General features: G+C 41.7%; 1 protein-coding gene across 1 annotated transcript in view; it reads right to left on the bottom strand.

Annotated features, from left to right (window-relative positions):
• Positions 1–8,203: 8,203 nt before the first annotated feature.
• kcnq1.1 (potassium voltage-gated channel, KQT-like subfamily, member 1.1) overlaps positions 8,204–15,194 on the bottom strand; it is a 162,839-nt gene continuing 155,848 nt past the window's right edge. Inside the window, 3 exon segments of the mRNA XM_072465616.1 lie at positions 8,204–8,219; positions 8,541–8,674; positions 13,882–13,943. Coding sequence (XP_072321717.1) covers positions 8,204–8,219; positions 8,541–8,674; positions 13,882–13,943 — 212 coding nt within the window.

Genomic DNA, 15,194 nt, shown 5'->3' with positions numbered 1-15,194 from the left:
CATTCAGAACAACACACAACTTCATTTACTTCAGATACATTCAAGTTCTTTTCTTGACTCTCTTGAAATCCACTCTGTACCTCTGTCTTCTGTGTTCATTTGTCCCTTTTATACTTGTCTATTTCTACGTCTGTTCTCTGATCGGTTAATCCGCCTGTCAGTCACATGCATCAGAACTTGTGGAGACAGGATAAGGCTCCAGACCGATATGTCTTTGTAAATTATGGTCAAACCGTTTGGTCTCGGCCGGTCAGATCTAGTCTAATCTTGAATGTGACTTACACGATCGCGGTCAAACTTTACAGCCACTTTAAAGCTCATTTGGAGGGGGATCCCGGGCTCTCTGCCGGTGGCGCCCGTTGCTCCTGACGATGGGTCAAATGCACAGCACTCACTGGTTATAGGACAAGATGGTGCAGATTCAACCTCCATCAGTCTGTGGTGACAGCAGTTTCCTACAGAGACAATTCAAGTCTTTCCTCTCAAAAGTGCATTATGGGTACATTTATGCAAAGGCACTTTTGACTGTAAAACTAATGTCATTTAGATGTTGAGACAGACTGAGAGCAAAATCATTCCAAACGACAAATGAAAGTTGAATATAACAATATCCCCAAAAGAACCAACTGCTGTTCAATTACCATAAAGTTTCCACGTTCACACAGAGATTGAGGCTATTTCTGACGACTTTTATGATTGTGTGTTCGATTATTTGTGCGTGGAGCGCCTCCACGAGTGAGTAAGAAGATAATGATGCTCCTGGAGATCAATATGTGGCAACAATGGTTTCACAAACAGCTGCACTTTAGCTTCAGAAGAGCATAAGTCACCAACACGGCTGATCCGACCTGAACACAAGTGGAAAGAGAAGCATAAAGTTGTGCTGAAGTAAGAGTACTGTTACTTCAAAATACGATTACTCAAGTAGAAGTACAAAGCAATGGTTCAAGAACTTACAGAAGTAAAAGGGTATAAAAAAACTACTTTTGTAACAGTCTGTACATAACAGCTGATTTATAAGTTAATGTAACTGGACGGACACAACAGTCATATTTAATCATGTGTTTTTGGTTATTAAACGAATCATATCTGAAGATCAAATGATTTAATATTGTGAACATAGATTCTTTGTCGCCTGTAGAATTCTCACTTTGGGAAGTTTATTATTAAAATGCTGGTAAAAACAATATACTCATCAATAATAATAGTAATGATAATATTACAAAACTGAAAATACATATATTTTTAGTCTGACAATATGATCATAATAGTTGAGGTTTCAGTTGCAGTTATATCACTTTATACCTTGGATGAAAGTTTACAACATACATTTTAGTCTCAATCTTATCCTTAAATAGCTCTTTTTGTGGCTTTTTTGTGTGACTGTAAATGACATGCTCAATATTCAAAGTTTGCACATCTTCACAACAACATTTAGAACATTCTCTGTTGAAACACTTGTGGTCGACTCGAGCGCACGTCTCTGCTTCTTCCTCCTCTTGTGTTGTGGAATCCTCCTGACCATCTGCTCACGTGAGGACAATACGCACATAAAAAGAGTGTGCCAGCATTTCAACTCTCTCCCCCACCCATGCTGACCTCTGACCCCTGAACCCCCACAGGCAGTAGCCCCTCTTTCACAAAGCACACATCAGACCTGGCTTGTGCCTCATCTGTTCATGTGTCATCAGCACGGATTAAAGGAGACGTTCTGTGCGTGTTTCAGGTTCTAAGTATGGAACCATAATAAGCATGGAACCATAATGAGTATGGAACCATAACAAAAGTAAATCATCATTTTACTTGTTGGTAAAATGGCTTCGTAATAGAAAGAGTTCCACTGACTTCCTGTTCAAAACTGGAACAGAAAGTTGTGACATTTCCCTGTAATAAACATCACACTTGTCTTAATTTGTCTTTACTTAACTTACCTGGATACTTACTTTACCTACTTTACCTACTTTACCTACTTTACCTACTTTACCTACTTCACTTCCTTCACTTCCTGTTGTCCGTTCCAAAACTCGGGACGCTCCTAAAGAGTAGAATGTTGCACAGCCAGAGCGCCCCCTGCAGGGTGTCGTCCAGAGCACCTCCTGCAGTGTCCAGAGCACCTCCTGCAGTGTCCAGAGCGCCTCCTGCAGTGTCCAGAGCGCCTCCTGCAGTGTCCAGAGCGCCTCCTGCAGTGTCCAGAGCGCCTCCTGCAGTGTCCAGAGCGCCCCCTGCAGTGTCCAGAGCGCCTCCTGCAGTGTCCAGAGCGCCCCCTGCAGTGTGACGTCCAGAACGCAGGGTGTCGTCCCTGTGCGTGGTGCATTGTGGGTCATTTGTTTGACTCCGTAGAGGGGCTGTTGACCTTTAGGAGCAGCTGGTGACCCCTCCCTATGGTGGTGGTGGATTGGTGGGCATTCCTTTAGACTGGCGCTGACCATCTGCCCGCGCTGCCCCGACACAATGGGCCCCGCCCCCTAAGTGTGGCCGGCCCTTTGTCCCGTTGAAAGAGCTTTAGGGTCCGAGACAATGTGATCAACATCTGCAGAGAGTTTTACTTTTAGTTGTATTTCTTTAGATTCAAGAGGAGATGTAAAAGTCACAGTTTATGTTTTTGTTTCATAAGTGGGTTTATGGGGGCGTGGTCAGCTGGGGGCGTGGTCAGCTGGACTTTGGTTGTGTTTTGTGAGAAAAAGACACAGGGAAAGTTTCATACGTGTTCATACTTTTCAAATATGTTTTCTTTCTCTCGAGAAGGTGTTTTCTTTAAAATGAAATATTAAGTTTATAAATGCATTAACCCCTGAGATGCCAGTTTTTGTCAAAAATGTGATAATTCAACTTTCATTTCTGTGATGAGTGAGACCAAACTCACAGTGGGATGAAGAGAGAGGATATGGACTTTGGGACTATTTTGTTGTTGTTTCACAGTAAAATGAATGTGAAAAAAATTTAAAATAAATTATAAACATCACAAAAAAATAATTCACACTGAGAGATTGGAACCTCGGCGAGTTCTTCGTTCTGCATTTGGTTTTAGGCCGACAAACTGAACAAATTGTCTATTTGCCAAGCAGGAAGTAATGAGATTTAACAGCCCCTTTTGTTCCCTGTAATTTGTTCTATTACCGGGGCCAGTTGCCGTGGTGATGTGGTCTGTTATTTGCACATTTTTAACAGTTTTTTTCCACCCTTATCAATAAACACAGAGTTTTTCTAAAATGTTTGTAAATTGTGAAATTAAGGAAATTGGTGGATCATTTGTTGAACAGTGTCTGATTAAAACACTAAGATTACTTTTGAGATTTTCATTCCAGTCGGGAAAAGTCCAGAACCAAAAGTAAATATGACAGAGTTTTAGCTCTAAAATCATTCATATTCTTTATAATTGTCATGTCAAACCATCAGTGTCTGTGTTCTGTTTTTACACTGAGCGACCGTAGATCTAGTTTCTGCTTCTGAGATGTTAAATACATATAGTGTAAGATTTGACATGTGCAAACGTATTATCTTCACTAAATCTCCTCAAATAAAGGAGTAAATGTGCACTTATGTTACTAAAAGAACACATAATATGCAAAACATTCACAAGCTTTCGACCTGGTCACAACAGTGTTTCCTCTGCTTTAGTTTTGTCCTGCGACTGAGGCTCCACCCCTGCTTTCACCTACCCCCTATCCCCGCCCACATCCCCGTACTCAGTCACGAGTACTGAAAAAAACGCATACTCAGAGTGAGCGGTTTACGGCGTCACTATTGGCTGTTTTAGAACGATCCGTGGTTTACAAGGAACTAAATGTAGAATGATGATGTCATAGTTCAAGATTAAGCACCTGAAAAAAGCACAATATGTCTCCTTTAATAATCTCATTCTCTGCCTCTGGCCCCGCCTCCTGGCCCCGCCTCCTCAGCCCCTCTAACATGTGATGACATCAGAATAAATGCGGGGAAACAGAGATCAGCTACGAGTAATGTAATAATAACTGTGTAAAATGTGTAATAAGTCCGTGATGTATTAATCCAGTCGAATAAATACAGAATGTGAAATCCTTTTGTCGTGTTTGACGCCGGCTCCGATGCGTTTAAGTGGTTTTCGTTCGCCGAATCTCCCTCGACTTTTCATTCTCGATGATATTGTGAAGCCAATTCCGTTTTGTCAATTGAAAAATCACGCGGCGTTCCACTTCACGCCTCCGTTTGTGCTCGTTCCAATCGTTTAGGAATCGCACAAAAGCCGAGAAGTGGATTTTCAGAAGGCTCAGAAACGACGACGCAGGAATTATTCAGAGATACGCAAAACGATACAAATACAACCCGGGGTAAGATATCGATGAAGGAACGTCGTAACTGCCGTGGTACAGACGATTGTGTCTCTCTTTCAACCCGTTCAGCACCTTTTTACACCGCGAACACTAAAAAGACGGATAACGAAAAGCTCTGGTACATTACGAAACATTACGAAACATTTCGAAACATTACGAAACATTACACAACGATACACGCACAACGAATATTCCCTGTGTTTGCAGATAATATCCCGGTGGTAGTTTAGGAGCTTAGTTTCTTTGTGCTTTAGCCATTTACTTCAATAAAATGCTCAGAATAATGACACGATTACGATGACGTTTGGGACAATGTGGTGAGTAACTCTAGTGAAGAGTTACAGAACGTTACAGGACCGCTCTGTTGCCGTAGAAACAAATACTGGCATAATAGCGTCCACCGCAAACGCCGCAAAACCTGTGCCAAATGTCGATTGTAGTTTTATATCGGTCGAGCTGCAGTTTGAGGGAAAAACGGTGAAAAGAAAATGACTAAAATGCAACAGGTAGAGCTGAGTTTTTGAGCAGCGCCCTCTAACAGACAGGGGGCGTCAGTGAGCACCATTCAGCGAGCGATATTCAGCAAGCGACATTCAGCAAGCGACATTCCGTCCGAAACGCTGCGACAATTCGTACAAACGGAACACGTAACATTCATTTGACAAAATAAAGGTTTTGCCATTATTCAAGTCTAATCGTAACTTTTGTGCCATTTCTCTTTGTTTTAACGCGTGTTTAATAGTTTTTAGGTTACGGTTATGGAACGTTTGCTGCTCGTGTCAAACCAGGAAGTACAATTATAAACGTCACAAAAGAAACAACAACAACAACAACAACAGTCTTGAATATCATGTTAACTTTGTCGTAGTGAATTGAGTAACCTGATCTGTCATTTGCACTTTGGACAGCAACTTTAGCGCTGAAAGTCGAGTTGCTAGGTAACGAGGGCGATGCTCTTCTCTCGCAGATATGACCGGTCTGAAGTCGAGCTGTTGCACTCGGTCCAAACGCCGGTCGCTACGTCGGGCGTCGCTCAGCCCGGCCTAAGAGTCAGGACCAGCTCAGAGTCCTTCAATACCTACGGTAAACACGTGTGGACCCAGACACGTATGTTCTGTACGTTCTGTGTGTGTTCTGTGTGTGTTCTGTGTGTGTTCTGTGTGTGTTCTGTGTGTGTTCTGTGTGTGTTCTGTGTGTGTTCTGTGTGTGTTCTGTGTGTGTTCTGTACGTTCTGTGTGTGTTCTGTGTGTGTTCTGTGTGTGTTCTGTGTGTGTTCTGTGTATTCTGTGTGTGTTCTGTGTGTTCTGTGTGTTCTGTGTGTGTTCTGTGTGTGTTCTGTGTGTGTTCTGTGTTCTGTGTGTGTTCTGTGTGTGTTCTGTGTATTCTGTGTGTGTTCTGTGTGTGTTCTGTGTGTGTTCTGTGTGTGTTCTGTGTATTCTGTGTGTGTTCTGTGTGTTCTGTGTGTTCTGTGTGTGTTCTGTGTATTCTGTGTGTGTTCTGTGTGTGTTCTGTGTGTGTTCTGTGTATTCTGTGTGTGTTCTGTGTGTGTTCTGTGTGTGTTCTGTGTATTCTGTGTGTGTTCTGTGTGTTCTGTGTGTTCTGTGTGTTCTGTGTGTGTTCTGTGTATTCTGTGTGTGTTCTGTGTGTGTTCTGTGTGTGTTCTGTGTATTCTGTGTGTGTTCTGTGTGTTCTGTGTGTTCTGTGTGTGTTCTGTGTATTCTGTGTGTGTTCTGTGTGTTCTGTGTGTTCTGTGTGTGTTCTGTGTGTTCTGTGTGTGTTCTGTGTGTGTTCTGTGTGTGTTCTGTGTGTGTTCTGTGTGTTCTGTGTGTGTTCTGTGTGTGCTCTGTGTGTGTTCTGTGTGTGTTCTGTGTGTGTTCTGTGTGTGTTCTGTGTGTGTTCTGTGTCTTCTGTGTGTGTTCTGTGTGTGTTCTGTGTATTCTGTGTGTGTTCTGTGTGTGTTCTGTGTGCTGTGTGTGTTCTGTGTGTGTTCTGTGTTCTGTGTGTGTTCTGTGTGTGTTCTGAATGTGCTGTGTGTGTTATGTGTGTTATGTGTGTTATGTGTGTTATGTGTGTTATGTGTGTTATGTGTGTTGTGTGTGTTGTGTGTGTTCTGTGTGTGTGTTCTGTGTGTGTGTTCTGTGTGTGTGTTCTGTGTGTGTGTTCTGTGTGTGTTCTGTGTGTGTTCTGTGTGTGTTCTGTGTGTGTTCTGTGTGTGTTCTGTGTGTGTTCTGTGTGTGTTTTGTGTGTGTTTTGTGTGTGTTTTGTGTGTGTTTTGTGTGTGTTTTGTGTGTGTTCTGTGTGTGTTCTGTGTGTGTTCTGTGTGTGTTCTGTGTGTGTTCTGTGTGTTTTGTGTGTGTTTTGTGTGTGTTTTGTGTGTGTTTTGTGTGTGTTCTGTGTGTGTTCTGTGTGTGTTCTGTGTGTGTTCTGTGTGTTTTGTGTGTGTTTTGTGTGTGTTTTGTGTGTGTTTTGTGTGTGTTTTGTGTGTGTTTTGTGTGTGTTTTGTGTGTGTTCTGTGTGTGTTCTGTGTGTTTTGTGTGTGTTTTGTGTGTGTTTTGTGTGTGTTCTGTGTGTTCTGTGTGTGTTCTGTGTGTGTTCTGTGTGTGTTCTGTGTGTGTTCTGTGTGTTCTGTGTGTGTTCTGTGTGTGTTCTGTGTGTGTTCTGTGTGTGTTCTGTGTTCTGTGTGTGTTCTGTGTGTATTCTGTGTGTGTTCTGTGTGTGTTCTGTGTGTGTTCTGTGTGTGTTCTGTGTGTGTTCTGTGTGTTCTGTGTGTGTTCTGTGTGTGTTCTGTGTGTTTTCTGTGTGTGTTCTGTGTGTTCTGTGTGTTCTGTGTGTTCTGTGTGTGTTCTGTGTGTGTTCTGTGTGTGTTCTGTGTGTGTTCTGTGTGTTCTGTGTGTGTTCTGTGTGTGTTCTGTGTGTTCTGTGTGTGTTCTGTGTGTGTTCTGTGTGTGTTTTGTGTGTGTTCTGTATGTTCTGTGTGTGTTCTGTGTGTTCTGTGTGTGTTCTGTCCATCCAGGTCCTGTCGACGCTAACGTATTTACTCTGCATTGATTATGATATTCCATGTTCCTAAGATTAGCTCCTTAAACCCTGACGAATGATGCATTTTCACATCGTCCTCGGGCGCTTGTGTTTACGAGATGAGAAGTTTGGATTCTGACTCGTTTGCGTTCTTGTGCTTTCCTCAATAATTCAATAACTAACTCTGCAGTGAATAGAGCTCCACCAGAACGGCTTGTTGTTGTTCTCCTTCACCATTTTAATTAAGATAAGTTTGTTTTCTTAAGTTCAGGAGCAGGACCACGCCCCTTTCACGCCCCTTCCTGCAGCTACACTATTTAAGCATCCAGGGCACACACATCAGCGTTCGTGACTTCGTGCCCCTCCCTCTGACCCTCTTCTAATTATTATTCTGCTTTATGTCCTACATGGGGGTCTCGAGGCCCTGGAGCCTTCAGCCCTCATCGCCAGACGCCCCAAACTGTGTCCACTTGTACATTTGTGTTGTTCGTGTTTCTCGTGTGCAAATAAACACTTTGTATCATAGCTCGAGTCGTGGTCCTCGCTAGTGAAGTTAAGCGCGCTAACATTCTGTCGGTCCAGAGTTCTTTTCACGTACTTTTCAACTCTGAAACACATTTTCCCAGTTTCCTGAGGACCAGATGAACGCAGTATCTCGTTAGAAGTCTAAATACACGAGAGACATGACTTAAAGGTGCAATATGTACTGTAACCTTTGATCAGCTGAAAGAACTCTGAAAATGTATTTTTTTTATTTTCAAAACATCAACATTTTATCAGAAATTAGACCTTTCTATTATTTCTATTATAAATGTGATAATTCTATAAAACGGTTAAATTACTGTGCGTAAATTCCCCCCTGGCGTGTTTTAGGATTAGTTTATGTTCAAACTGCATTAAAGGACACATATTAGGCATTAGTGGCTCTAAAACGTTAACTTCCTGTTTGAAAACCACACAATACGTTCCAACAGTCAGACTTTTAGCCGTGTGTTAGCATCGTCGTCATGGCAGCAGCTCCACCCGGCTCTTCCTGTGATGTCACAGCCGGGGGAAAGTGAAACGGAGTAGTTTGTTTGGCCTAATATGTGTCTTTTAAGCATCATTTTAACTCTATGTCTCGCTCTATTTCCCAGGAACAAGCCAGCCCAGCCCAGCATTCACTTTAAAAAGTTCTCTCCACTGACACAAGGGGGCGCCGTGGGGCCAGACAGCTACTCGTATGAGGGCAGACTGTCCTGACCATGGAGACTGGGCCCCGCTTTGGTCCCTGGAGTGTCCCTCTGGTCCAGCAGGAGGCGCAGGGAGTCAAGGACCTGGCCCAGGGTCTGCTCCATGTGGGACATCTGAGAACGAGAGTGTTACATGGTGTCACATGGTGTTATATAGTGTTATATAGTGTTATATAGTGTTACATGGTGTTACATGGTGTTACACGGTGTTACACGGTGTTACACGGTGTTACATGGTACATAGTGTTACATGGTGTTACGGTGTCACATGGTGTCACATGGTGTTACACAGTGTTACATGGTACATAGTGTTACCTGGTGTTACGGTGTCACATGGTGTCACATGGTGTTACACAGTGTTACATGGTACATAGTGTTACCTGGTGTTACATAGTGTTACATGGTGTTACATAGTGTCACATGGTGTCACATGGTACATAGTGTTACATGTACATAGTGTTACATAGTGTTACATGGTGTTACATATTGTTATATAGTGTTACATGGTGTTACATAGTGTCACATGGTGTTACATAGTGTTACATGGTGTTATATAGTGTTACATGGTGTTACACGGTGTTACATGGCACATAGTGTTACATGGTGTTACATGGTGTCACATGGTGTCACATAGTGTCACATTGTGTCACATTGTGTTACATGGTACATAGTGTTACATAGTGTTACATGGTGTTACATAGTGTTATATAGTGTTACATATTGTTATGTAGTGTTACATAGTGTTAGATAGTGTTATATAGTGTTACATGGTGTTACATAGTGTTACATAGTGTTACATAGTGTTATATAGTGTTACATAGTGTTATATAGTGTTATATAGTTTTATATAGTGTTATATAGTGTTACATAGTGTTATATAGTGTTACATAGTGTTACATAGTGTTACATGGTGTTACATAGTGTTATATAGTGTTACATAGTGTCATATAGTGTTACATAGTGTTATATAGTGTTACATATTGTTATGTAGTGTTACATAGTGTTAGATAGTGTTATATAGTGTTATATGGTGTTACATGGTGTTACATAGTGTTACATAGTGTTACATAGTGTTACATAGTGTTACATAGTGTTACATAGTGTTATATAGTGTTACATAGTGTTACATGGTGTTACATGGTGTTACATGGTGTTACATGGTGTTACATGGTGTTACATGGTGTTAGATAGTGTTATATAGTGTTATATAGTGTTATATAGTGTTACATGGTGTTACATGGTGTTACATGGTGTTACATGGTGTTACATAGTGTTACATAGTGTTACATAGTGTTACATAGTGTTATATAGTGTTATATAGTGTTATATAGTGTTATGTAGTGTTATATAGTGTTATATAGTGTTATATAGTGTTATATAGTGTTACATAGTGTTACATAGTGTTACATAGTGTTATCAAATCAAATCAAATCAAATCAAATCAAATCAATTTATTTTTGTAAGGCCCAAAATCACAACAACAGTTGCCTCTGAGGGCCACAGGGAGAAATGAATCAACAATGTCTGTGGTGGCGATGGAGTCAGACAATGTCTGTGGTGGCGAGGGACGATGTCCCAGGGTCCTCTGTCCTTAGACTCTCCTTCTCGGCCAGGAAAAACTACAAAAAAAACCTCTTTGGGAAAAAAGCGTAGAAACCTGGAGGAGTTCCAGTGAAGGAGAGATCCGACTCTCACAGACGGACAGACGGACACGAGGAGACTGGAGCTGGACCCACTCTTCAGGCAGATGAGGGACCGACTGAGGCGAACTGGACCCACTTATATAGTGTTACATGGTGTTACATGGTGTTATATAGTGTTACATGGTGTTACATAGTGTTATATAGTGTTACATAGTGTTATATAGTGTTACATGGTGTTACATAGTGTTACATAGTGTTATCTAGTGTTACATGGTGTTATATGTACAGTGTTACATGGAGTTACATGGTGTTACATGGTGTTACATAGTGTTACATAGTGTTATCTAGTGTTACATAGTGTTATATAGTGTTACATGGTGTTACATAGTGTTACATGGTGTTACATGGTGTTATATGTACAGTGTTACATGGAGTTACATGGTGTTACATGGTGTCACATAGTGTTACATGGTGTTTACATGGTGTTACATGGTGTTACCATGGCTCCCCTGAAAAATCTGGCCCTCATACAACAGAAGTTGAAGTGCCCTGAACTAAACAGCCTAGAATTTTCTATACATTTTTCCATAGATTTTACAAAATATAATATTAAAAGTTTGAAATGTGAGTTTTGTGGTGACTAAACACCATAAGGTCCATCATTGTATTGAAAACTGACAACTGCCTATGAAACCAAAAGTTATTTAAACATTTTGACATTTTGATTTAATTTTAAATGTGTTTTTTGTACTGAACAGTGTTATGGACACGAGGCTGGTTTAACCTTCATTGTGTCTCATTTTTGAAAAGTTTATGGTCTTCAAAGTGGCCGTTCATAAAAGAGAGATGTTCAGTTGACTTTCTACATCTGTTTTTAATGATTTTGTTCAAAACTGTCCACAGCTGTTCAGAGAAGAGCCTGAGCGGGCCTGGTGTGTTATCTTCATCTCTGTGATGTGGAGGCAGAGGGGCCCCTGAGCTCACAGGGCTGTGCCAGCTCCTTCAGGAGCCGGGCTCATCCATCATTTATCTGGACTGTCTCTGCTCACAAGATTATCAAGAATCACCTCGGCAGCTCAGCCAAGCTCGCTTAAAGCTCTCGTAGTCACAATCGTGGCACCACTTGAAATTCCAAATATCCTCAAACTGAAATACACTATGCAAAAAGTAACATCACACGTGACATCACACGTGACATCACACGTGGCATCAAACGTGACATCACACGTGACATCACACGTGACATCACACGTGACATCACACGTGACATCACACGTGGCATCAAACGTGACATCACACGTGACATAAGATAAGATAAGATAAGATATTCCTTTATTGTCCCACATGGGGAAATTTCATTGATGCAACGCAGGTAGATACAGAGGTAGATCCAGAAGAACAGATCACTTATAGGAAGTCTGAAAAACACTTTCAGTAGAAGATCTCCTATAAATAAATAAAAACTCCCATAGACAAATAAATACATAAATACCATTGCATGTGATCCCGACAGTAATTGCACATGAATATGTGTCACGACAGCACATAGATTGCACATGAATTCCAACAGTAATTGCACATATGACAGAATTGCACATCAGTATTAGGTTAGGTCAGTATTGCGACGGGATAACGTGACGATCTCCGGGTAAGACGACTGTTCTCCGCAGTTTCATGAGTTCCTCCTTTGTGGAAACGCGGTACGGCGCCGGCCGGGGGGCGGGGCCGGAGCCGGGGGGCGGGGCCGGGGGGCGGGGCCGGGGGGCGGGGCCGGAGCCGGGGGGCGGGGCCGGAGCCGGGGGACTCAGAGCCAAGACACATCGCAATCGCCGAATAAAGTCAAAACAAGTTAATTTAAAGCGATTCCAGTGCGTGTCCCGATCGTTCGTGAAGTTCCTCTTTCATATAAACGTGTACATAAACGTGTACATAAACGTGTACATAAACGTGTACATAAACGTGTACATAAACGTGTACATAAACGTGTATATAAACGTGTACCGACGACACGCCGTACTTTAGCGCGGCCGGAGGGCGCGGGGGGGGGGGGCTGGTGGGCTCGCTCGGAGCTAGCTCACGTCACAACAACACAACGAACGCAACGAAAAACGCTCAAATCCAGCCGAAAAAAGTCAAAAACAGTTGAATTAAAAAACTATTCCAGCGCGTGTCCCTATCGTACAGTAAAATAGAAAAAATATACTAACTATATTTACAAAATATAGGAGATAAAGCACAATAAGTGTGAGAAAGAAGAGAGAGCGTTTACACCGGGCTGCCAGCTGTACCAGCGCCTTATGACGTAAGGCGTGTGATGTCACGTGGCATCACACGTGACATCACACGTGACATCACACGTGACGTCACACATGACGTCACACATGACATCACACATGACATCACACATGACATCACACATGACATCACACATGGCATCACAGGTGACATCACACGTGACATCACACGTGACGTCACACGTGGCGTCACACATGACGTCACACATGACATCACACATGACATCACACATGACATCACACATGACATCACACATGACATCACACGTGACATCACACGTGACGTCGCACGTGGCGTCACACGTGACATCACACATGGCATCACAGGTGACGTCACACGTGACATCACACGTGACATCACACGTGGCATCACACATGGCATCACACATGGCATCACACGTGGCATCACACGTGGCATCACACATGGAATCACACGTGACATCACACGTGACATCACACGTGACATCACACGTGACATCACACATGGCATCACACGTGACATCACACATGGCATCACACGTGACATCACACGTGGCATCACACGTGGCATCACACGTGACATCACACGTGACATCACACGTGGCATCACACGTGGCATCACACATGACATCACACATGGCATCACACGTGACATCACACATGGCATCACACGTGACATCACACGTGACATCACACGTGGCATCACACATGACATCACACATGGCATCACACGTGGCATCACACGTGGCATCACACGTGGCATCACACATGACATCACACATGGCATCACACGTGGCATCACACGTGGCATCACACGTGGCATCACACATGACATCACACATGGCATCACACGTGACATCACACGTGACATCACACGTGGCATCACACATGACATCACACATGACATCACACATGACATCGTGCATAGTTACAATAAACTTCTGCAATATTAAAAGATGTATTTTCCCTCCAGTGTTGCATTCTTTTCACAGTTGATCTTGTGTTAATTATGGAGAGAGAAGGTGAATCTGAACATATAAATATATATATATATATATATATATATATATATATTTATACATATATATATATATATATATATATATTTATACATATATATATATATATATATATATATATTTATATATCACAGTGTGCACAGCTGAGAGCAGCATTATAAATAAAAGTGAAACAGCGAGTTCAGACGTGAAGCACAGAAACAGCTGAAAGGTCCATCATAAATATGGATCTGTTTGATCTCAGTGTTTAAAACAAAAGCATCATAAATATAATAAACTTAAGCCTGGATAATTGACAGGACAGAATCAGTAATCGGATTACTAAGTCATTTGGCACACATACTGTAAGTACTATAATCAATACTGCAAATACTGCAGTGTCTGACCTTTTCTTCCATCCTGTGCAGCCTGGATCCAACGGAGTTACTGCCTTTGTCCTTGGCCCGCTCTGAACACACACAGTATTACCTCTGTAGTACACAGTATTACCTCTGTAGTACACAGTATTACCTCTGTAGTACACAGTATTACCTCTGTAGTACACAGTATTACCTCTGTAGTACACAGTATTACCTCTGTAGTACACAGTATTACCTCTGTAGTACACAGTATTACCTCTGTAGTACACAGTATTACCTCTGTAGTACACAGTATTACCTCTGTAGTACACAGTATTACCTCTGTAGTACACAGTATTACCTCTGTAGTACACAGTATTACCTCTGTAGTACACAGTATTACCTCTGTAGTACACAGTATTACCTCTGTAGTACACAGTAGTACACAGTATTACCTCTGTAGTACACAGTATTACCTCTGTAGTACACAGTATTACCTCTGTAGTACACAGTATTACCTCTGTAGTACACAGTATTACCTCTGTAGTACACAGTAGTACACAGTATTACCTCTGTAGTACACAGTATTACCTCTGTAGTACACAGTATTACCTCTGTAGTACACAGTATTACCTCTGTAGTACACAGTAGTACACAGTATTACCTCTGTGGTACACAGTATTACCTCTGTAGTACACAGTATTACCTCTGTAGTACACAGTATTACCTCTGTAGTACACAGTAGTACACAGTATTACCTCTGTAGTACACAGTAGTACACAGTATTACCTCTGTAGTACACAGTAGTACACAGTATTACCTCTGTAGTACACAGTATTACCTCTGTAGTACACAGTAGTACACAGTATTACCTTTGTAGTACTGTACAGTGTACAGTGTAGTACACAGTACACAGTACACTGCAGTCATTCTACTGTTACTTTCTTAGTCTTGCACGTTACTCAGACTTTGGATGTGTCTCGTTTCAGATAAAATAGTCACTGATATCAATGTTCCAGGTCAGTTGTCATGACGACAGCATTTGTTTGTCTTTTATTAAATACAATTATATTTTGACCATAACAAGGCACTGCAACTGTACCGCAAACTGCAAAGGAAAATATGTCACATTTGTAATAAAGATGTTTATTTGAGATATTTTAGTTACACTTGAAATAATCCAGACCCGACATAGAAATACACTTGAACTAATACTACAAGTACAACTGGAAAAGGGGAAATATCATGCACTATTTGTATTTTATATGAAATATTATATTTGTTTGTATCTTTAAACACGCTCTTGCATCAGCTGATGCTCAGGTTAAGCATTAGCATGAATGAAGTACAGTTGTACTTCA

Source organism: Eucyclogobius newberryi, unplaced genomic scaffold, assembly GCF_026437365.1.
Source record: "Eucyclogobius newberryi isolate DKJ021-1_F unplaced genomic scaffold, fEucNew1.0.hap1 SCAF_5, whole genome shotgun sequence".
Taxonomy (NCBI): domain Eukaryota; kingdom Metazoa; phylum Chordata; class Actinopteri; order Gobiiformes; family Gobiidae; genus Eucyclogobius; species Eucyclogobius newberryi.
The sequence above is the reverse complement of the archived record's forward strand: the minus strand, read 5'-3'. Positions and strand labels throughout refer to the sequence as shown.